At 41.0% G+C, this 22,690-nt stretch overlaps 2 protein-coding genes across 3 annotated transcripts in view; both read left to right on the top strand.

Moving 5' to 3' along the window:
* Nucleotides 1-9,691, top strand: part of ints3 (integrator complex subunit 3) — a 30,153-nt gene extending 20,462 nt beyond the window's left edge. Inside the window, exons 16-29 of the mRNA XM_017711402.2 lie at nt 568-697; nt 799-853; nt 2,253-2,356; nt 2,494-2,658; nt 4,168-4,321; nt 4,504-4,572; nt 4,706-4,781; nt 5,043-5,156; nt 5,592-5,640; nt 5,725-5,892; nt 6,305-6,405; nt 6,567-6,639; nt 7,644-7,800; nt 8,707-9,691. Of these exons, the coding sequence (XP_017566891.1) occupies nt 568-697; nt 799-853; nt 2,253-2,356; nt 2,494-2,658; nt 4,168-4,321; nt 4,504-4,572; nt 4,706-4,781; nt 5,043-5,156; nt 5,592-5,640; nt 5,725-5,892; nt 6,305-6,405; nt 6,567-6,639; nt 7,644-7,800; nt 8,707-8,784 (1,493 nt within the window). The 3' untranslated portion in view covers nt 8,785-9,691. The remainder of the gene's footprint in view (nt 1-567; nt 698-798; nt 854-2,252; nt 2,357-2,493; nt 2,659-4,167; nt 4,322-4,503; nt 4,573-4,705; nt 4,782-5,042; nt 5,157-5,591; nt 5,641-5,724; nt 5,893-6,304; nt 6,406-6,566; nt 6,640-7,643; nt 7,801-8,706) is intronic.
* A 6,404-nt stretch (nt 9,692-16,095) lies between these two features.
* Nucleotides 16,096-22,690, top strand: part of si:dkey-27c15.3 (GON-4-like protein) — a 30,281-nt gene continuing 23,686 nt past the window's right edge. The window contains exons 1-9 of one of the 2 annotated variants that reach the window (XM_017711403.2): nt 16,096-16,725; nt 18,461-18,532; nt 19,213-19,439; nt 20,032-20,106; nt 20,220-20,270; nt 21,716-21,766; nt 21,868-21,963; nt 22,063-22,170; nt 22,351-22,521. In XM_017711403.2, coding sequence (XP_017566892.2) covers nt 16,473-16,725; nt 18,461-18,532; nt 19,213-19,439; nt 20,032-20,106; nt 20,220-20,270; nt 21,716-21,766; nt 21,868-21,963; nt 22,063-22,170; nt 22,351-22,521 — 1,104 coding nt within the window. In that variant the 5' untranslated portion in view covers nt 16,096-16,472. Of the gene's footprint in view, nt 16,726-18,460; nt 18,533-19,212; nt 19,440-20,031; nt 20,107-20,171; nt 20,271-21,715; nt 21,767-21,867; nt 21,964-22,062; nt 22,171-22,350; nt 22,522-22,690 lie in introns of those variants that run through there. The other variant, XM_017711405.2, reaches the window with a different exon arrangement.

The following is a 22,690-nucleotide window of genomic DNA, read 5'->3' as shown; positions in this document are numbered from 1 at the left end:
CTGAAAACACCTCGCTTATTTCCGGTACTGCCGTCTGTTTTCGCACATGCCCAGACTGAGAAATCCAAAAGAAATCAGAGTAACAGTTTACATGTACTGAAATCTTACTGAGCTAAAATCCAGCTCTTTTATTGTATTTCTTAATCGGATTTCTAGACCTTACTCTGATCTAAGAGATTGGAGTGTGCTGTGTACATGACCATTTGATTAATCCAATAACTGCAGCAATCTGATTGATTGTGTTAAGTGCATGTAAACACACTCATTGTTTACATAATCAACGATTGAATTATGCAGACATTTTGCTAAATTTGCTGAGATTGTTCTGTAGTTCCGCTGCTACAGCTGATGACTGTGTCACTCTGGCAAATATTATGACACAGCCTGTGCTAACAGCCATGTTTTGACTGGTGAATTGGGACTGTGTAGCGTGACACAATGGAAAAACAAGGGCAGGGCAAACACTGAGGATGGCTGCTTTGCTTGCTGGAATTCAGCAGGCTAAACGGTGCTGTTTCTGCTCACTGTACTGTTCAGCCTGTTCTAAAAATGCTTTCTTCTCCCAAGGTAAAAAACGTGAGTTCAGGTTCCACCAGATCAAGGAGACTTTTATAGATGAACCAGCTGATATTACGCCGTATGTGGACCAACTAGATGAGACGCTGAAGGAGAAAGTGTTACAGTTGCAGAAGAGCAGGTGAGGCAGCTGTAAACCTCATTAGAGAACTGCCATAATGAGTTTTACTCAAAGATATTACAGTGATTAATTTATCTCACCGCCACTGTTGCTTTCCCCAGTGACACAGAGACACAGTGTGAGGTCATGCAGGAGATAGTGGACCTCATTTTGGAGGTGAGTTTAAAGAAGCAGCTTGCAGCCTTGAATTGTTTTCAGGGTTTTTAAGATGCATTTGAGGTGAGTACGGGTGTAAATCTCTGACCAAAAAGTATTAGATTTGATTTATTTAGGTTTTTCAATTAAAGGGCCCATATCCTACATTTGTCTTCCAAGAGGAGCGCGTTTGGTGTTTTATGAAGTTTTGTGTAACAAAAATTGTCATGTTTAATTTATACACAATTGTTTTCCACCAATTTTTATCCCTTAGAATTAAATATCTTTTTGTTACTGTACCTTTTAAGATGTGTGTGTGTGTGTGTGTGTGTGTGTGTGTGTGTGTGTGTGTGTGTGTGTGTGTGTGTATATATATATATATATCGCTCTTGTTGGAAGAAAACCTCCATCTCCAAAATGTTAAATTTACAGGAGAAGGGAAAACCAACTTTACTTTTAATGTAAGTCGGTGGAACCAGAATTTTTTTCAAGTCATTTTAGGTCATTTCTTTTGGTCCATTCTTCATGAAATTTACATACAATGTAAAGGGTAACAGGTATTTTCAAATTATGTCAAAAACTGAAAAATGTCAAAAAAGGCAATACGTTTTCTTCTGACAACAGCGGTATGTGAATGAGCTGTAGTGTGTGAATGGGCAAGGCTAAATTACCGTAGCCTGAATAGGTGTGTGTGTGTGTGTGTGTGTGTGTGTGTGTGTGTGTGTGTGTGTGTGTGTGTGTATGTGCTGGTTTTCATGGCTCCAACAAAACAGTGAATTCAAAACAGAATAAGCTTAATTTCCATACTAATGGACTGGGAAGTTAATGTGAAACATATATCTCAAACTCTTGTGTTTCAAACAAGCATCCAAAAGTTCTCAGTGGGGCATATAAAGTCAACATGAACAGGAAATCTCACTTTTCTTCTGAAGCGTGATGCATTTCTGAGTTAGACACAGTCTCAGGAAGGTATCCCTGAGCTAGCTAAGGGTTTTCTATCCGTGATCGGTTGGGGTGTTGGGAGGGGGAGGTGATGCATCATGTTTTTTATTATTGTTGGGGAAAAGTCATTACATTTTGAGCCAAGATTATAGAAAAGCAAGAAATCTGTCTTTTACATGATATGATGAATAGTGCATAGTATGATATACATTGATATGAGCCAACGAGGTTAAAATGTTCATTTTTTACTTTAAAATAAACCACATATGCTAATGGCATGAAAGAATTACACAGCAGTGGAATACAGGCCATAAAAACTGCACATGTATTTATACATTTGGAAATAGATTGAGTGCATACTGTTCTGTATTATTCTAACCCATTTTAATCGCTTCTTTCAATCAGTGAAGTTGAACCACCACCTTAAGATGGATGTAAGTAATGACTTCATAAAAACGTTTCCAATTTTCTCTCTCAGGAGGACTTTGAGTCAGAGCAGATGTCTGCGCTGGCCTCCTGTCTGTCTGAGCTGTTCAAAAGCCACTTCAGAGGAGATGTTCTGCCTGAGGAAATCAGTGAAGAGTAAGTGTGTGCATGTCTGCTCATCCTGGTCTGAGTGAATCTTGCTTACAACAGCTGTTTTTTAGAGATTGTGGCTGATGAGACCGATTAATTCAGTAGAAGGATGTGGTAATGTTATCTCTCTGTCTTGTTTCTAGGTCCCTGGAGGAATCTGTATGTAAGCCAGTGTGTCTGATCTTCAGAAACCTGTGTCAGATGCAGGAGGATAACAGTGGCTTCTCCGTTCTGCTGGACATGCTCGCTGAGCTCTACCAGAAACAGCCCAAAATTGGCTATCACCTCCTCTACTACCTCAAAGCCAGGTGGGGGCACTGTTGAGACTGTGGCACTTCAGTGCTGCAGTACAGTTAATGCTAAACATACACTCGAGGACTTTGAAAAGACTTTTTGTCTTACTTTCACATCTAAAGACGATGTTACAGAGCTTTTAGTCACGGACTGTGATTTTGCAAAGACTGGGGATCTTGCAGGGTCCTTGCAAGACTGCAACTCGGTTTTTGAGATTTTTACCATCATTCGCCTGGTGGAAATTTACAAGCAGAAAAACCTTTTGCTTCTCCGCTCCATAGTGGTACAAGTGGGAAAATACGTTGGCTGGGTGTGTAAAGATCTCTGGCTCAGCCCAGTTCACTGTGGAGCTGTATATTCTAGCATCTCATCACCCAGGATTTTTAATTGATCTGTAAAATCATAGTTACATTTTATTTAACATAAAAATTTTCAAAACATTCAGTGATTCAGAATTGTTGATTAGGTGTAATGAACAACAAAGAAAAAGTCCCCGGCACATTTCTTTACATCACTGTTACACTCAATGGACCTGAAATGTTAAAACAGCCCATTTACATCCATCCATCCATCCATCCATCCATCCATTTTCTAAGCCGCTTCTCCGTCAGGGTCGCGGGGGGGTGCTGGAGCCTATCCCAGCAGTCTTCGGGCGAAAGGCAGGATACACCCATTTACATTTAGTTAGTTATTTAATGTGGTTATTGTTTCAAAGTGGAGTAGATTTGCCTTTTTTACAGACTTTAGGCTCTCACACATGTATTTTCTCCCTCTTGCGCTCTCTCTCTCTCTTTCTCTTTCTCTCTCTCTCTTTCTTTCTCTCTCTTTCTCTTTCTCTCTCTCTCGCTTTCTCTCTCTCTCGCTTTCTCTCTGTCTCTCTCTCTCTCTGTCTCTCTCTCTCTCTCTCTCTCTCTCTCTCTCTCTCTCTCTCCACATATGTTCGATTGCTCGTTCTCACACACTCCCCTGGCATGTCACTATTTACATGAGCCAGGACCTAAACCTTAAGATAATATTGAATATCGTACATTTTGCCGCAGCGTCAAGACGAGAATAAGACAGCCATCCTGATCAGCTCCCACTAAACGATTGAGATGACGCCGGCGCCACACACTCTAGCAAGACTCATGATTTTGTTTTGGCATTGGAAATTTGTAGTGATGCTGAAATCGCTTGAGAAGTCGTTTGGTGTAATTCCAGCATAAGTCTGTTTCAGTGAAGGTTCGGCAAAAATCAGATTTACAGTTTTTCCCCTAAATGGAGTTGATCAGTTAAGACGTGTTTGGTGTCTGAAGATTGCTTCTTCAGTTTTGTTCTATAGCTGTGAGGCTAATGTAACTGACAAGTAATGGAAGGAATGACGTACAATTTTCTTTAAACTACTTCTTTAAGTACATCTACTACTTTTCAGATAAGCTGAAAATTGTGTAGGTTTGATTTTTGACCATCATCCTGTAATGTTAAATATTGCTCTCTCACTCTGCCTGTCTCCTGTGTCTGTCTGTGTTTCTTATTCTCTGCAGTAAAGCGGCAGCAGGAAAGATGAGTTTATATGAGTCGTTTGCCCAGGCCACAGCACTAGGTGACCTTCATACCTGCCTAATGATGGACATGAAGGCCTGCCAGGAGGATGACGTGAGGCTGCTCTGTTACCTTACACCCTCTATCTACTCAGAGGTACACACAAAAAAGACCATGCAGTACTACAGACCATGATGTTCACTACATATCTTGTTCAGGCACAATCAATAGTTTTGTTGGTTATTAGTTGCAGTTTTAATTTTCATAACAACTATCTATATGTAAGTTGTTATAGTAGTTAATATTAGTACTAATTTCTTTGTGTTTGTCTCTTCCAGTTCCCGGATGAGACCCTACGCAGTGGGGAGCTTCTTAATATGATTGTGGCGGTCATTGATTCCACACAGGTTAATTATTTAATATCTGTGTCCTGCTTGAATAATATAATGCAAAAAAAAAAACATTACTGAAACCCAGAGATCCCACATCAATCTTATCTCTTTTCTTTCTCTTTTTCACTCTGTCTCTCTCTTCTTGCAGCTTCAGGAGCTGATGTGTCATGTAATGATGGGTAATCTGGTGATGTTCCGCAAAGACTCTGTGCTCAATATTCTCAGTAAGTGTGTTTGTTGTGTGTGTGTGTGTGTGTGTGTGTATGCATTAGAAGTTAATATCATGTCCAGAGTGACACAATCAGCCACATTGATTCACTGTAAATACTTTCTTTCCTTAAAAAAAGATAAACATTGTGAAACTATCCATGAAGTGGAAAATGGAGGAAATTTCAGATAGTAACACTATTTTTTTGGTGTGTGTGTGTGTGTGTATATTGTTTTTTATTTTATTTATTTATTTTTATATTTGTGTGTGTTTACAGTTCAGTCACTGGACTGGGAGACGTTTGAGCAGTATAGCACGTGGCAGCTGTTCCTGGCCCACAGTATCCCACTGGAAACCATTATCCCCATCCTACAGCACCTCAAATACAAAGGTGAGTTGTGCACTCGCCTTACAAAACACCAAATACACACATTCAGCCAGACTGCCTCACTTCATGCTCTGTTTCAGCATCATTCAGTTACATTTAAATATTGCTGACCCTTTTTTTTTATGCTCATCTTTTCCTTCTCTACAAACGCCTAAATTATTAACAAACAATCTGGTCAATCTTACTTGACAGTCAACAGCATTCGGGTTAGTATCAGGCAAAGAACCTGGTTTACTTTAACATTTTGGGATAAGTGTGGGACATTTGGGTTAGTGTGGGAGATTTATATTAGATTTATATTTAGTACGTATTTGGTTAGAATGTAACAAAGTTTGGCATCTACAGTGGACTTTTCAAATAAATTGAATATCTGGATGACATTTCATTTCTAATTTTAGTAAATGTTTAATTAATCCCCCCCTCTCTCTCTGTCTATAGAGCATCCTGAAGCTCTCTCCTGCTTACTACTGCAACTGCGCAGAGAGAAGTAAGCTCCTAAATGGTTACAATCATATGCAGTTGTTTAATACTGACAGTGATGGAGATGCTAATAATCCTGTTGCATGTTTAGTCCCAGTGAGGAGATGGTGAAGATGGTTCTAAGTCGGCCGTGTCACCAGGAGGACCAGTTTACCACCAGCATCCTGCGGCACTGGGCGGCCAAACATGACGACCTGCTGGCAGAACACATAAAGGCCCTGCTAATCAAGAACAACAACATGCCCCGCAAACGGCAGAGGTGAGTTCCACCCTTAAAAAAACTGCTAGCGGCACAAAAACATAGACTACTGAAACTTGCAATGCGAGTAGCATGGACTGCCACGTGCACCCTTATTGAAAATAATTATAACAGAATCAGTTGAATTGGGTTAAAAGCTCTTTCCTGTACCCCTTTTAAATATTGTGAGCCTCCATCATTGCAGTTATCTCAATCATTGAATTCTTGTGTTAGCATGTTAGTGCCAATTCACTCTCCGCTTTTCAGTGAAAGGCCTGTACAGATCCCTTTCCTACTTCAGCTCCTGTGAAGCTCTGTACAGATGCTAATGTGCAGTTACATGAGCAGTTAACGTGCTTACATTGTACTGAATCAGTGCTAAGCCGCATTAGGATTTGCATGCATTTACATCGTGTGATGTTTTCTCCTGCAGCTTGCGGAGCTCCAGCAGCAAATTAGCTCAGCTGACCCTAGAGCAGATGTTGGAGCATTTGGATTGTCTGAGACTCAGCCTCAACAACACCAAGAATAACTGTATGTCTGATCCTCTCCAGCACACTCTCACCTGCGTCAGGAAAGCAGGCATATTTCCTTTATTAAGAAGCTTTAAACTCTAATTTCTGCTATATACTGTGTAAAAACAGGTTAAATACAGGACATAAATAGGACATTAACATGTGTTTGTGTGTATATAGTCTTTTCCCAGACACCCATTCTACAGGCCCTGCAGCATGTTCAAGCCAGCTGCGATGAAGCCCATAAGATGAGGTAAGGGTTTTTTTTTTAATTTTATTTTAATACCAGTATGGGAAAGTGGTGGGAGGATTGCCTCCTTTAGGGGCTCATTCACTGTAAAGTTAAACTATATCTGTGTATGAGTTTATCATATACAGGCTGATGATGCATAAACCTACACACTGCTAGAGGAAATGCACTGAAACATCAGTCAGTTTTGGTTTTTTGCAGCACAAAAAAAAGAAAATCTTTAAAAGAAATGACAGAATAGACTCTTGAAATGTCAATTTTGTTTATTTATTTATTTATTTATTTAATAGTTTAGGTTCTATTATGAAACTGAAATGCGCCTTTTGCCTCATCTCTGGGGGGCTTCTTACCCCAGAGATTTAACATTTTTCACTTAAAGAGAAAAAAAAATGATGTTTCCCCACTAATGTGACAAGATTAGTTTCACATGGGGGTGTTCCTCACTGATTTTAGTCTCGTCTGGATCCACCTCGTCAGTCATATGTATGGACTGTGTGCTTCTGTGGCAGTAAAGATTCTGGCTCTTTTCGTTTTTGTTAGTTTTCACATTTTGGAGTATGAAGGCACTCAAACAAGCTTTTTCTTGTGTTTTCTGTGGTTTGTATCAAGCCAATACTTATTATCCTATGATTTCAAACCGTTAAAAAATACATGAAAAATGACAAAATAAGTCTCATGTTATGCAGTGATGCTGACTGTCGTCTGTGAATTCCCAAGCTAATGACACATTGATTGCAGGGCTAGGTGGATGGTTGTGGGCAGCTGAACATGTAGAGTAAAAAGTTTTAGTTGTGTGACGGCAATACGTAAATATAGCCTCGTCCATCTAAGTAATTTATACTGATCTGACTTTATTCAATGCATCATAAAAATTACAGAAAAAATAATTACATTACCCCACCTATCCTGTCCACATATAACTTGTGTCTGGAATATCTCACCAGTGTGGATTAATGTGCAAGATGCACATGTAATAAAATCTAAACTGTTCTCTTTCTGCATGGCAGGTTCAGCGATCTCTTCTCTTTGGCTGAAGAATATGAGGACTCCTCAAAGCCTCCCAAATCTCGGCGCAAAGCTCCAGCCTCCTCGCCCCGATCAAGAAAAGGTGCTGCTGCCCCACCAGCCAATAACGAGGATGACAGCGCCTCATCTAGCGCCTCAGTGAGTTTCTGTCTCATTGCATGATTGGTGTGTCATAGCCTCCCTCGTTGGCATCTACACCACATTACACACAGGAAAAACTGGTGCTTAGATTACCAGTACAGATAGTTTTGGCTTTAAAATGATGCTGAGGCATGTTTTAAGTCATTATAAAATACCTCATATACATTTGACTGCACATGTATTATGGATTAATGTACCAAGGTTTCTCTGTTCTGTAAAAGCACTAAGCCACTCGAGGCCGTTACAGGGATTTCACCCTGCGTTGCATTGTGCAAAACCACAGTAATGCAGAGAGCATTTGCTTTAATATCACAAGACAGATAAAGACCCCAGACAGATCAGAGCACCCAATGATTCAGAAAGTTCAGGTGATGTTATCAGTTATCATGTGTCCATTTGTAATTAGACGTTTGAAAAAAATAACAGCTGACGTGTAATGCACTTGGTACAAAAACACAGTTTCTTGAATGCTCCCTCCCATTAATAGATTTCATGAAAAAATGGAGAAAACATTATCCCTGAAATCAGGAATAATGTCATTTGCACCTGTTTTAAATGGTCTTGAGTAGGGGTGCATGATATGGCAAAAACATATTGGGATACTATCGTACTGTCATATCATGAGACCGTTTTTACGACATATGCAAAAGCATCACAATATTTTGACAGACTCAGTGAACTAATATTGCCACATTTTTAAAAATCTCCATCAAAAACTACGAGTACAAGGATTTCTACCCATCATTTTATACACTGCGCTGCACTTAATCCAAACATGGTCTCTTTATAATGACATGTTTTTGGGAATTCTTTAAGTACTGACTGTATCCACGATACGCCCAGTAAAGATTGGGGGATCGTCCTTAGAAAAGTGCTAAAACCTTTGTGTTTTTTTTCCCCCAGGAGGAAGAGGACTCCAAACCCAAACCTCCCAAGAGGAAAAGAAAAGGCTCGTCTGCAGTGGGCTCCGACAGTGACTGAGAGCAAATGGCCAATCTCTTCAAGCCCTACCCACAGCATCCCCATATTCATGCCCATTCTTCTGTTGTAATGTCACTGGAGAACAAACCACCAGCCGATCCTCTGCTCCAACCACTCGGGGCATCCTGCCCATTCATTAAAGGGGGAACTCTCTCTTTCTGGGACTCCAATGCCGCTGGCTGGAGCCAAGAGACGCACCCTCTTGTTTTCCTCAGCACAAGTGTCATTGGCTGATTTGGGCTTGGGGGATGTGATTGGGTTTGCGGGGCTCACAGGATGGGCTAAACCTTGGAACTAAGACTGGCACAGACTGACAGAACCACAACCATACGGACAGCCTTACAGACAGAATCATATCCAGGAGTCACACTCAGTGTTGCTGTGCTTACTGGCTCCCCTACTATGATTCAGCACTCATGCTGTGTTCGAATGGAATTGATGAATTCCCAAACCGTTCATAATGGAAGTAAAATCCCTGCTCCATGAGGTCAAGCAGAAGGATGATTTTACAGTATTCACAGTGAAAGTTTGTGTTGGAAAACCTGCAACTTAAAAACAGCAAGTACTCCAGTCTTTGAAGACGTATTTTATCATTTGATGACAAACGGTCATTTGCTTTGTCCCTTATAAATCCCTCTTTTTCCTGATTGGGTGTTGTGGCCCACTGGAGGTGGGGCCAGGGATTTTGCAGGGAGGAAGACACTCCTCCTCAGTGAATTTTTACCACATTTGCACTGCACACTGGTGCAGAAATTGGACTGTACAAATGGAAGACTTCTGACATGTTGACAGACTTTTTAAGAAAATTGCTTTCTACTGACCTATTTTCATAAAAAAGATCATAACTATGTAAAGGATTATGATATTAATAAAAAAGGCGGGAAAAAAAGCTTTTTGGTTTATCACCTCTCCACGTTCCTTGGGGAACCGTTGCATTTGTTCGGATTTCTACCCCTGCTTCCACAGTAACAGCCATAAGCATGTAGGTTTGTGGTCTGATATGACTGCTGCTCAGGGAAGTCAATAAGCCCACCAGATAAGCAGACCAAAACCCCCTGAGCAGGTCAGTCTCAGTTTGTTTCAGATGGAAATTGTTAGAAGTATGAACCCAATACTGACCAACCTCTTACAGGCATTTCCTATCTGGGTAACTTCTTTGGTACATGGTCATGATTCAAAGACATGATTCTGATGCTGATTTGACACGTGCGTGTGTTTTGTCGTCTCTTCATAAAGTCAATCTGTAATTGTAGGACAGATAGTTTTGGCTTTAAAATGATGCTGAGGCATGTTTTAAGTCATTATAAAATACCTCATATACATTTGACTGCACATGTATTATGGATTAATGTACCAAGGTTTCTCTGTTCTGTAAAAGCACTAAGCCACTCGAGGCCGTTACAGGGATTTCACCCTGCGTTGCATTGTGCAAAACCACAGTACTGCAGAGAGCATTTGCGTTAATATCACAAGACAGATAAAGACCCCAGACAGATCAGAGCACGGCACGATTCAGAAAGTTTGGGTGATGTTATCAGTTATCATGGGTCGTAAAATCTGCCCAGTGTACCTGTATGGCTTTTGTTTTCATCTTTTTGTTTGAAATATATCAGTGAGAACACCAGGCAAACCAGAACTACAATGCAAGAATTTATTATTTTCTACTTTGGTCCAGACCATTACTAGACTAAACTACCCTCTGACCCACCCAGCCCCCCCCCCCCCCCCAAAAAAAAATTTGGACATTTTCCAAAAAGTGCTCAAAATCAGGCTATTGCCCTGTCTTCACAAGTTTGGTCCCAAACCTTTCCCAAGTATCAGACAGAGGCATTGAACTCCAGACATCTGGTTCCTATATTACTATCTAACACATGCATTTCGCATTTGAATAAACAAGATGTTTTTGCACACATTTTAAAAACGTGTTATGACCTGGAAAAAACGCATTATCACGTTTCAAGTCACTGGTGATCTCCTGTTGGCATAGAGGTTCCTAATAATGCATATTTGCTGTAGTTATCTTTTGAACGATGTGTTAATCTCAGTTCTTTCACTCAAGAGTTTACATGCCCGCAGACTGAACGCCTCTAGACTCCAAGGTCCTGTTCCAGGGCGATAACGTGCCCTTTCCCATTTCAGCTCACCGCTCAGAAGTGCATCACACTTGGGTTGTGTCTACACGAGTGGCCATTCGCAGGAAGCCTGGGGGCAGATTGAGGAACACCCTTATCCTCAGTGAGCTAATCAGCTAGTCATGCAAAGATTTCAATGCAAACCAACTTTTGGAGAAGTCTGAACATAATATACAAGTCAATAAATAAATAAATAATAAATAAAATAATAATAAATCAAATTATCAGGAGTCATTTTTTGGGGTAGCTTGTAACCTGAAACCGTTTATTACGGTGGATCATAAACAACTTTGTCCACCACATTAAGTTTGGAAAGATAAATGAGTCGGTTGCGATTTGTTTCCAGGTTCTGCTGCTGAACTCCACACTTGTGTTCACCAAATCTCTCGCCATCGCTGACTGTGTTTACATTTTTGCCAGTCCGACTGTTCCGATTGTAGATTAAGGCTGAGGGGTTTATACGCAGGCTCTCCTGAACAATCCGATGGAAAAGCTCCGTATGCATGCACGCCACGTGTAGTCCGATGCAACATTACGCGCATGCGTAGAGTACAAGTTAGTGTAGACGTTGCCATGACAACGAGCATGACGTGAGTCCAGTGAGCAAAATCATAGTTTATAAATGCTCAAACATTTTTAACGTAAAAGAATACGTTGTCCGAATAAAAGAATTGTTGCCCGTCCCCTGAATGGTATAGACATTTTAACACCAATGTTATATTTTTTAAGAGCTTTTAAAACTCGAGCTAAAGGAGTTTCAAATGGCACCTCGTGACGTCATTGAGCGCGAACAGCCAATGCGCTGCTCCGCTCGCCCATCAATCATCACGCTCTAGCAGTAAAGCCCGCCCCCTGCTGCCCGAAACCCGTTTGCTGTAGAAAAAAGCACATTTATATATAATTTTTTGTTTGTTTTTCCTCCTTCTACTTTCTAAAATGAAAGAAACGTTCTGGGCGAGTGATTAGGAACTATTTTAACTATTCGTTTTAGCTGTGAGTTACGTGTGTTTTCAGTGCTTGTGTTTTTAATTGCTTTAAAATGACGTCAGAAGTTCTTCAGTGGCTACTGATGAGCTTCCGTGCAGCTGGTAAAATGAGGAACAGCTGTTAATGGTGTCCGTGATTCCTCTGAAGCCCATGTGTCAAAGACGAGGCCCGCTGGTTAGGCTATTTTCTACTCGTATTAGCCTAGCCCGTTTCACCCTGAGACGTACTACAGTCCCCAGCATGCATTGCAACATGGTATGCGTTCTGACCCACCTTCCCTCGTGTTGCCCAGGGGTCATACAAAAAGAGAAGATGCCTGATGTCTAGTTAAAGCAAATGGACTTTTTTCAACAACAAAAAAAAAAAAAAAAAAAAAAACACAACACACCCCTACCTAAAACATTTTAGAATTATTTAATTATTTAAACAAGGGTCAGTTTGGGTCATGGCAAAATAGCACAATTTTGTGCAGTGGTTCAAGGTCTCAAGAAGGGGTAGTTTGCTTACACCAAAGGCATGTTTGTTTACCACAAATAATCTGCTCAATATAGAATAAAACATTGATTTTATTAAGATATTCTTTTTAAAAATATATATATGCAAGACATTCAAAAAGGCAGTTATATCGTCCAACATCTCAGACACATTTACACAGCTCTAAAGTTCCTGCTCAGCTTTTCTGGAATGTTTTTTCCTGTGACCAGGAGTGAGGGACTTCAGGGAAGACAGTGGGCTTCTGAGAAGCAGCTTTAGGCCCCTTTTCTCAGGCTTCTGAATGGAGCAGCAGGTTTCCTGTCTCTGCTTGGTATTTTTGGCTGCACTGTTGGACTTCGGTAGGCCCCATTGTTGCGGAGACATGCAAGAAGAGCAGTCCTCTCCTACACTCCTGGTCCTTCTGTGAAACAGCGACTCTCGTCGGCTCACGTTGGGGCTGGCAGCTAAAGTACGGAAGCCATACGGAGTGGTGACCTTCTCCACATGCTCCAGCGACATTGCTGCTTGTGTAGATGGGTCTGACCGGTCCTCCTTGGCACGTTTCCGGTTTGAAAGTGGAGTGAGACGGAGCTTGTTACGAAAGGGTGAAAGGGCCCATGGAGACTGAAGCTTAGGTGAAGGTTTTTCTGGACTGCTGGGAGGCAGCAGCCTGTACTCATCCGATTCTTTAGCCTGCCGGGTGATAATTCGAGGAGAAATGTTCAAATGTAGTTTTGGAGGAACAATAAAGCTGGGGGTTCGTCCTGGAGTCAGTGGCATGTTCTGCCAAAGTTTCAGCCTGGCTGCTGGGCTTTTCTCTGTGCCAAATGCAAACATCTCTAGATCCTCGTGCCAGAAGTCGTTTTTTCTCACAGCAGTCAATAATCTGTTATTTTAGGCCACAGGCCATAAATGTGCTTTCAGAACCACGCTAAACCATTATAAGCACCTGTGTAATGAGTGACAGGTGAGCATAGTTAGCAATCCTCACACTCCTCCACCACCTTATATGGCCTTGACCTGGTCAAACCTAGATGTTCAGACTAGATTTAGCAGTAAAATATTGACTCTCCTGACCCAAATTTGCATGGATATTGGAATAAACAACAGCTACTTGTTTTATTTAATGTTCACAAACAAGGTTTGGATCAAACGAGAATTGGTATTTTTTGCTCTTGGGCTCCCCCTACAGTTGCAGAGTGTGTTTCACTTTTACTGCTACTGAGAGCTGCCAGAGCCGGTTTATGAGGAGCCTGTTTAAGAGTTTAAAAGCTCTTGAAAATACAACAGCAGTGTTAAAATGGTTTGTGCCGCTCTGTATTCAGGAAATTATTGTATTCTTTTGCACTAAAAATGTTTAAGCATTTATAAACTGTCATTTTTGCTCAAACGCTCCATATCAACCCATTCATTTTGGACTCACTCAGGAGCGCCCTCTAGCATTTGAGAAAACCAGAAGACATTGCAGAGTGGTCTTTCTCCTCCCTACAAGTCCTCTGATACTAACCAATCAGAACCAAAGAGGAGACCACTCTGCAATGTCTCCTGGTTTTCTCAAACACTAGAGGGCGCTCTCGAGCACATATCAGCATAAAATATTTTAACACTGCTGTTATATTTTAAGAGCCTTTAAAGTTGAGCTATAGGAGTTTAAAACAGCATCTCATGCAGGTCCATGACATCATGAGCATGAACAGCCAATGAGCTACTGTGCTCACCCATCAATCAAGCCCACCTCCTGCTGCCCAAAACCCGTTTGCTGTAGAAAAATGAAATTTATAGGTGAGTTTTCTTTGTTTTTTTTTTAGTGAACTACATCCTTCTGCTCTCTAAAATTAAAGGAAGGTTCTGGGCGAGTGAATAGAAACTATTTAACTGTCCATTTTTAGCTGTTGAGCTCCATTCACTCCCATTCATTGAGGACTCACTCGCGAGCGCCCTCTGCTGTTCAGCCGTCCTGTTTTTAATATAACGGGGGAAATAGGGAGTGGCCAGGCTCCTCATAAACCAGCTCTGATAGTATTACTGCTGCTGAGCGCTGATTGGTTAGCGTTACTGCTGCTGAGCGCTGATTGGTTAGCGTTACTGCTGCTGAGAGCTGATTGGTTAGCGTTACTGCTACTGAGAGCTGATTGGTTAGCGTTACTGCTACTGAGCGCTGATTGGTTGGCATTACTACTACTGAGCGCTGATTGGTTGGCATTACTGCTGCTGAGCGCTGATTGGTTAGCATTACTGCTACTGAGAGCTGATTGGTTAGCGTTACTGCTACTGAGCGCTGATTGGTTGGCATTACTGCTACTGAGCGCTGATTGATTAGCATTACTGCTGTTGAGCGCTGATTGGTTAGCATTACTGCTACTGAGAGCTGATTGGTTGGCATTACTGCTGCTGAGCGCTGATTGGTTAGCGTTACTGCTGCTGAGCGCTGATTGGTTGGCATTACTGCTGCTGAGCGCTGATTGGTTAGCATTATTGCTACTGAGAGCTGATTGGTTAGCGTTACTGCTACTGAGCGCTGATTGGTTGGCATTACTGCTACTGAGCGCTGATTGATTAGCATTACTGCTGTTGAGCGCTGATTGGTTAGCATTACTGCTACTGAGAGCTGATTGTTGGCATTACTGCTGCTGAGCGCTGATTGGTTAGCATTACTGCTACTGAGTGCTGATTGGTTGGCATTACTGCTACTGAGAGCTGATTGTTGGCATTACTGCTGCTGAGCGCTGATTGGTTAGCATTACTGCTGCTGAGCGCTGATTGGTTAGCATTACTGCTACTGAGAGCTGATTGGTTAGCGTTACTGCTACTGAGCGCTGATTGGTTGGCATTACTGCTACTGAGCGCTGATTGGTTAGCATTACTGCTACTGAGCGCTGATTGATTAGCATTACTGCTGTTGAGCGCTGATTGGTTAGCATTACTGCTACTGAGCGCTGATTGATTAGCATTACTGCTGTTGAGCGCTGATTGGTTAGCATTACTGCTACTGAGAGCTGATTGTTGGCATTACTGCTGCTGAGCGCTGATTGGTTAGCATTACTGCTACTGAGCGCTGATTGGTTGGCATTACTGCTACTGAGCGCTGATTGGTTAGCATTACTGCTACTGAGTGCTGATTGGTTGGCATTACTGCTACTGAGAGCTGATTGTTGGCATTACTGCTGCTGAGCGCTGATTGGTTAGCATTACTGCTACTGAGAGCTGATTGTTGGCATTACTGCTGCTGAGCGCTGATTGGTTAGCATTACTGCTACTGAGTGCTGATTGGTTGGCGAGCAAAGCAGCTCACCAGATGAGTGAAACAGTTCACGCTCACTGACGTCATGAACGTACATGAGGCTCCATTATAACTGTCCTATAACTGGAGTTCAAAAGTGCTAAAAAAAAATTAACAGCAGTATTAAAATGTTTTATGCTGTTCTGTGGTCTTCCATACAAATGCATTTTATATATATATATATATATATATATATATATATATATATATATATATATATATATACAAATATTTAAGCACTACAAACTGTTTAAAAATATGAAATGCTCCATATCAACCCATCGATTGTGGACTCGCTCGGGAGCGCCCTCTAGCGTCGGTTCAGACTCTGATAATATTATTGAGGGCAATTCTCCTCCGTGCAAATTCTGTGGACTTTCCCTTTAAGCTCTGACGGCGAATGAACAGGATGTGGCGTTTGGCTGTTGTACCGCCCACCCGCTGCTGCGGCGGCGCGCAGAATGAAACAGTCCGTCTGTTTATGTTTATCTGTTTGTGTTGTGTGAACAATTTTTAATATCTCCATGACCAGCAGTCTATCTCAGACCGTCAGGTCGTTCGAGATGTCCCTGAGCAAACCCTGAGAGGCAATGTTTCTTCTCAGACGAGGGACCTGCAGCAGTGTTGATCCTGGGTAGCTAAGAAGCTAACCTAGCTAGCTAACGGTTTTGTTTTGGAAAGTGGGCTGATCGGGAGTAACAGAAGACGGATATTAAGCAAAGCCTAGTCTGAAATTCGGCGTCACTAGGGTGGGCAGACTTTGAGACTGAAAACGAAGGAGTTTGATATGGATCTGAAGCGTCAGTGGAGCTGAGATGAACACGGGACGTAAGCGCAGGCTGGCGGCTGCCAGAGGAGCCGTTTCTCGGTTCAAGTGCAGCAAGAATGAAGAGACCGAGTGCAGACCTGGAGGGTCCACCCACAGCCCCTCTCCTGACTGTGAGCCCGGCTCCTCTCCAGCTGAAGAAGTACTAAAACATCCAAATAATGAAAACTCGCCGCCATCGAAACGAGCAGCAAAGAGCAAAGCCTGCAGCCAAGCTCTCTATCCAGCTGCCGAGACCGAGGGTGAGAAACGAGGCTGAAGTCTGTTACATTTCTATTCGCAAGCTTCTTGTACGAAATTTCCCGTTCCACCTTAAATGCTGCGTCAGTTACATGTGACTGCTACGCCAATTAAGCGAGGCGCTGTGCAAGTGCTGCACCATTTAAGGTGGAATGGGGAAATTCGGATACCTAGATGGATGGATAGATAGATAAACCGACACAGATATATAAACAGGCAGATAGACAGACAGATAGACAGACAGATAGCTATATAGATGCTATATAGATAAACAGACAGGCAGATAGATAGATAAACAGACAGGAACATAGATAGATAGATATACACAGATAGATAGACAGACAGATAGATAGATAGATAGACAGACAGATAGATAGACAGGCAGACAGATAGACAGACAGATAGCTATATAGATGGATAGATAAACAGACAGGCAGATAGACAGATAGCTATATAGATGGATAGATAAACAGACAGGCAGATAGATAGATAAACAGACAGGAACATAGATAGATAGATATATATACACAGATAGATAGACAGACAGACAGATAGATGGATAGATAAACAGACAGATAGATAGACAAATAAATAGATTGACAGATAAACAGACAGGACGATGGACAGATAGACAGATACATAAACAGGCAGATAGATAGATAGACAGATAAACAGATAGGAGGATGGACAGACAGACAGATAGATAAACAGACAGATAAACAGATAGGAGGATGGACAGACAGACAGATAGATAGACATAGATAAACAGACAGATAGATAGATAGACATTGACATCGATAAACACACAGGACGATGGACAGACAGATAGATAGATAGATCAACAGACAGATAGGTAAACAAGAAGATGGACAGACAGGCAGATAGATAGATAGATAGATAGACGGACAGGCGGGCAGATAGACGGACAGGCGGGCAGATAGACGGACAGGCGGGCAGATAGACGGACAGGCGGGCAGATAGACAGGCAGGTACTTGGATAGTCAGGCAGATAGATAGACAGACAGACAGATACATAGACAGATAGATAGGCAGATCGACAGACAGATAGATAAATAGGAAGATGGACAGGCAGATAGACAGGCAGATAGACAGATAGATGGATAGATAGATGGATAGATAGATAGATAGATAGATAGATAGATAGATAAATAGATAGATAGACGGACAGTGATAGACAGACAGGCGGGCAGATAGTCAGGCAGATAGACAGATAGATAGAGAGACGGATAGATAGACAGACGGATAGATAGACAGACGGATAGATAGACAGACGGATAGATAGACAGACAGATAGATAGACAGACAGATAGATAGACAGACATATAGCTAGATAGACAGATAGATTGTTTGTTTATCTATCTGACAGACAGGAAGATAGACAGATAGATGCACAGACAGATTGATAGATGCACAGATAGACAGACAGACAGGCAGGCAGACAGGCAGGCAGACAGATAGAGCGAGTGTGCAAGCTTTATTGATCCCGAAGGGAAATTGCAGTGTTTTAGTAGCAAGACATATGTGCACATAAGCTTACATATACAATGCAGAAAATGTGGGTGAGAAATACAAAACATTGTGCATGTAATGAAAATACATTTGCAGCTGTAAGACAAATGTCTCCTTTGTTTTTGAAGCAAATTCTACACGTTTTGTTCTGGCACAGTCTACTGAATAAACTGCCGTGAGTTAATAAAACCCCAAACTGGTTAACAGGTCTGGTGCCGAATGTAAAGTGTGGCCTGTACTCAGAAGATGAAACTGAGAAGACCCTGGTCATCACAGTCGGTGAGATTTAGTTTTGCACACATTTGTGGAAGTATGGAGTAGACGTGGGCAATATGGCTCACCCACCTCTTCATGGTCTTCATCCCACAACAAATATTACATTTGGGCCCCCACTGCTTGGTTCCAGCAGTGCTTACAGTGGCCTGTCATGCTTGTAGCATTTTTCAATGCCATGTGCCTAAACAACAACCAAACACCTGTATTCGCACCTAATGAGCCATGACTTGTTCATTAGGAAAAGACAGTGACACGTCAAATAAGCTGCAAGGAAAAGCATAAATGTTAGAAAACTGGAAGTGAAGGTTCCTTATAGTGTTTGTTTAACCCTTAAGGGTTTAGGCAGTCTGATTGCTGAATTATTATCTTTTCTGACAGTGGTAATAAAACAAACATTAAGTTTGTGCTTTTAGGTTTATCTGTTTGCTTCTGTCTGTTTTAAATCATCAGCTTCTTGGTAGAAAGCTTAGCGTATAACTTTGATGGCTACGTACTTTTCAGTGCCAGCCACCCTTCAGGATTGAACTTGACAAGGAAAAATAGCACGTTCCCATGGCCCGCACACTGAGCTGCCCGGTGACTAGGCTAATATGAGTGGTCAGGGGGCTTTTTTTCATTTTTAATATGGGGAATCAGCTTCCTTTTCTGATCTTGCACAAATAAAATGCTTTTTCTTCTCTCAGACAATGAGCAAAGCGGCGCACGACAAAGTGGGAGAAGAAAGGGAGGCCTAAAGAGGAAACAAGACATGAGTGGGACCTCTACCGAAGCAGGTTCCCAGCAAGAGGAAGAGGAGAACGAAGATGAAATCCAACCAGAGGTTGAGATTGATCAAGAGCTCGACAGGGAGCTTGAGAACAAATCACGGCAGCATAACCTGACCTCAGCCAACGTGCGCAGCATTATACATGTGAGTGCAGTTTACAAGAGAGAAAACGTTCACGTGTACAGAACTGTGTGAAAGTTTTAGTTTTAGGCATCTAAGCAAATTTGACTTTAGCAGTGAGTTTATCACAGTATACATTAGAATAAAGTCGTATTCATAGTTCAAATAAACATCAAAACAATAAAAAGTAACAAGAATTTCTTGGGTCCATATTTTTCCATGACACCTTCACAGCCGCCATAGAGATTAGAGTTAATGTCATCAATTACATCATGAGCACAATTTACTGAAGCACTGATTCAAACCAGGAGCTGCTTTTTAACTACATATAATACTGGGCCAGAAAATGACTATACACACACACACACACACATATATATATATAAAGTATTAATTAATATTCTATACATTTTGTTTTTTCAAATATTAACACTTTTCTCAGCAAATAAACACAAATAAATAGATTTTGATAATGTGTCTTGGGTGCCTAAGACTTTTGCACAGTAGTGTATACTTGGATAAAAACACAAACTCCATTTATTACATATTAAGCAACGTCACTCCTGCTCAAATACACTGTGAAAAACATATCATAGAAGTCATGTTGTTGCTGTAGGAGGTGATTACCAATGAACATGTTGTGGCCATGATGAAAGCTGCCATCAATGACACTGAACCTGTTCCACTGTTTGTGAGTATTATTGGCTTAGTTAACAATAATTTAATATTAATAATAATTACATTTCTGATTTTTAGCTGTATTATGCTTTGGATTTGACTTCCTCACCTTGCTGAATCTTCCAGGAGCCCAAGATGACTCGCTCTAAACTGAAAGAGGTTGTGGAGAAAGGAGTGGTAAGTCTGCTGGTCTGCTGGTTTTGTCTATGATAACTCTATTTGCCCTTTATGAAGAGCAGAGGTTTTATGCTTAGTCCTGCATTTGTTCTCATCAAGCATATAAACTCTTTACCTTCCTGCAAAATTAGTTTTGAATGCTTAAATATGCCATGTATCTGAATTGTGTAGATTTGAAGAGTTTTCAGTTTTTGTAAGCTGCTGCCAGCAGAAAGTTCTGTAGGGCACTTAATAACAGGTCATGGTCATTATTCAGCCAACCCACAGATATAGTATTTAATTTTTACTGGCCAATCAGAGCCAAGATATCCTTATCGAAATGTGCAAAGAAAGCGATTATGAGCTGTTCCTTTTTTTCAGATTTCTTTATTCAGTGGTTTTGTAACACTAAGCTCCAGAAGGTTCATATGCACAAATGATCATTGTTTGCAGTCCATACAATTAGCCCCTGTTTAGTTTGCATATGAAAATGTTCTTAAACATTTGATTTCTGTGAACTGTCATAACAGCAATGGGAACTTAGTAACCATCTAGAAATTACATCGCAAGTGCCGATTATTGGGGTCCAAGTATAAGATAGATCGATCAATAGATAGATAGGTGCTTTAAGGACCCTGAAGGAAATTTAGCGGCCAACAGTTATAATAAAAAGGGTGATAAACATAAAAAGAAGAATATATAAAAAAACACACACACATATATATATATATATATATATATATATATATATATATATATATATATATATATATATATATATATATATAACTAGAAATATATAAAAATATGCAATAATATCTATAACCTGAGATTAAATAGGCAGTGCAATAGTGAATGTACAGAGAAGTGCAGGTAACAGCATATAATAACAATACTGAATAAATATGTGCATGTATTGGTAATAAAATAAAAGTGTCTAAAGTGTCTCGGTGTGGAGTGTCCAGATGTGCAAGATGTGTGGTAAGGTGTGCAGAAAGTGCAGTATGTGAAGTAATATTTAGATAAAATACAGCGCATCTTTTGCAGCCTGTAGAACATAAATGAACTCAATAATTCCACGGCATTTGCACCTTTTAATTTTTCATGTTAAACTCAAATCTGTTTTGTTCTCTAAGTAACAATGCTGCCAGACATTAATTGTGAAGTCATTTGAGTGTGAGTGCATGTGTAGCCTAAGCCCGGCCACCCCGCTCTCCGCCCTTTACTCTGGTAAGGTGCCCCTAGGTATAGATAGTTTTGATCCCTGACAGTGGTTTCCACGCAAAACAGTGAATGAGAGACCTTCAGAAGAGTGTAAAGTTTCAATACACTGTTTTGAATGTTTTATTTATTTTGCCATACTGTATTGAAACCATTAGAAGTGCATATATGAGAAAGATGATCATAAAGTGCACGCTTGGAAGATACATTCATCTGAAGAATTATTCACTTCGTTTATCTTGTAGGTCATTCCCACTTGGAACATTTCACCAATTAAGAAGCCCAACAAAGTGACGGTAATTTAAAAGCTCCCCTGCAGACTGCAGTTTGGAATGCATGCTGGTTCATTTATTAATACTGTGTTAATAGATGTAATCTAATATTCATTTATGTGAAGGGTCCCCAGTTTGTGGACATTCCTTTAGAAGAGGAAGACTCATCTGATGAGGAATATTGCCCTGATGAAGAAGAAGATGACGAGACAGCAGAAGAGGTGAGTGAGAATTTTCTGCATATGTTGTCAGTCATTGAAACTTTGTCCTCAGCTGATACAGATTCTCAGTATTTCAGACACGGTATTTGTGTGTTGTAGACGCTACTGGAAAGTGATTTAGAGAGCACAGCATCGTCACCACGGGGCACTCGACTAAGCATCAGCAGATCCTTCAGTGAATACGATGGAGAAAACAGCCCCAGACAGGTATCTCACACCTTCAGAAAGTAATGAGCTGTTTGTCCCTTACAGAAATTTCATCACTGGTTCATTTATTTACTTACTTGTTCATTTTTACAAGTGAGTTATAGTTAAAACTGTAGATAAAAAGTTGTACATCAATATAAAGACACACATTGTACAAAATATCTAACATCTTTCCTGTAGAGCTTACGCAGGGCGCGACATCTGAGGGTAGAGGTGGTGCCCATGGGCCCCCCACCACCTCCTCAGGGTCCAGAACCTTCAGGGCCATCAAGAGAGTGCAGCTTCATGGAGAAACTTCATGCTGTGGATGAGGAGCTGGCCATCGGCTCTGACTGTATGGACACATACCAGGTAGCTTGAAAAACTCCACTGTGTTGATTATTAGTCAATTAATAGCATTTTTAACAAAGTATTGAACTGTTTCAAGAGGCTGTAATGGAGATTGTAGTTCAGTTACGACAATGTATGAAGTGAATAGATGATAGGTTACTTGTGATATGAATATATTTATTTATTTATT

This window comes from Pygocentrus nattereri, chromosome 27, assembly GCF_015220715.1.
Source record: "Pygocentrus nattereri isolate fPygNat1 chromosome 27, fPygNat1.pri, whole genome shotgun sequence".
Classification (NCBI taxonomy): Eukaryota; Metazoa; Chordata; class Actinopteri; order Characiformes; family Serrasalmidae; genus Pygocentrus; species Pygocentrus nattereri.
The sequence above is the reverse complement of the archived record's forward strand: the minus strand, read 5'-3'. Positions and strand labels throughout refer to the sequence as shown.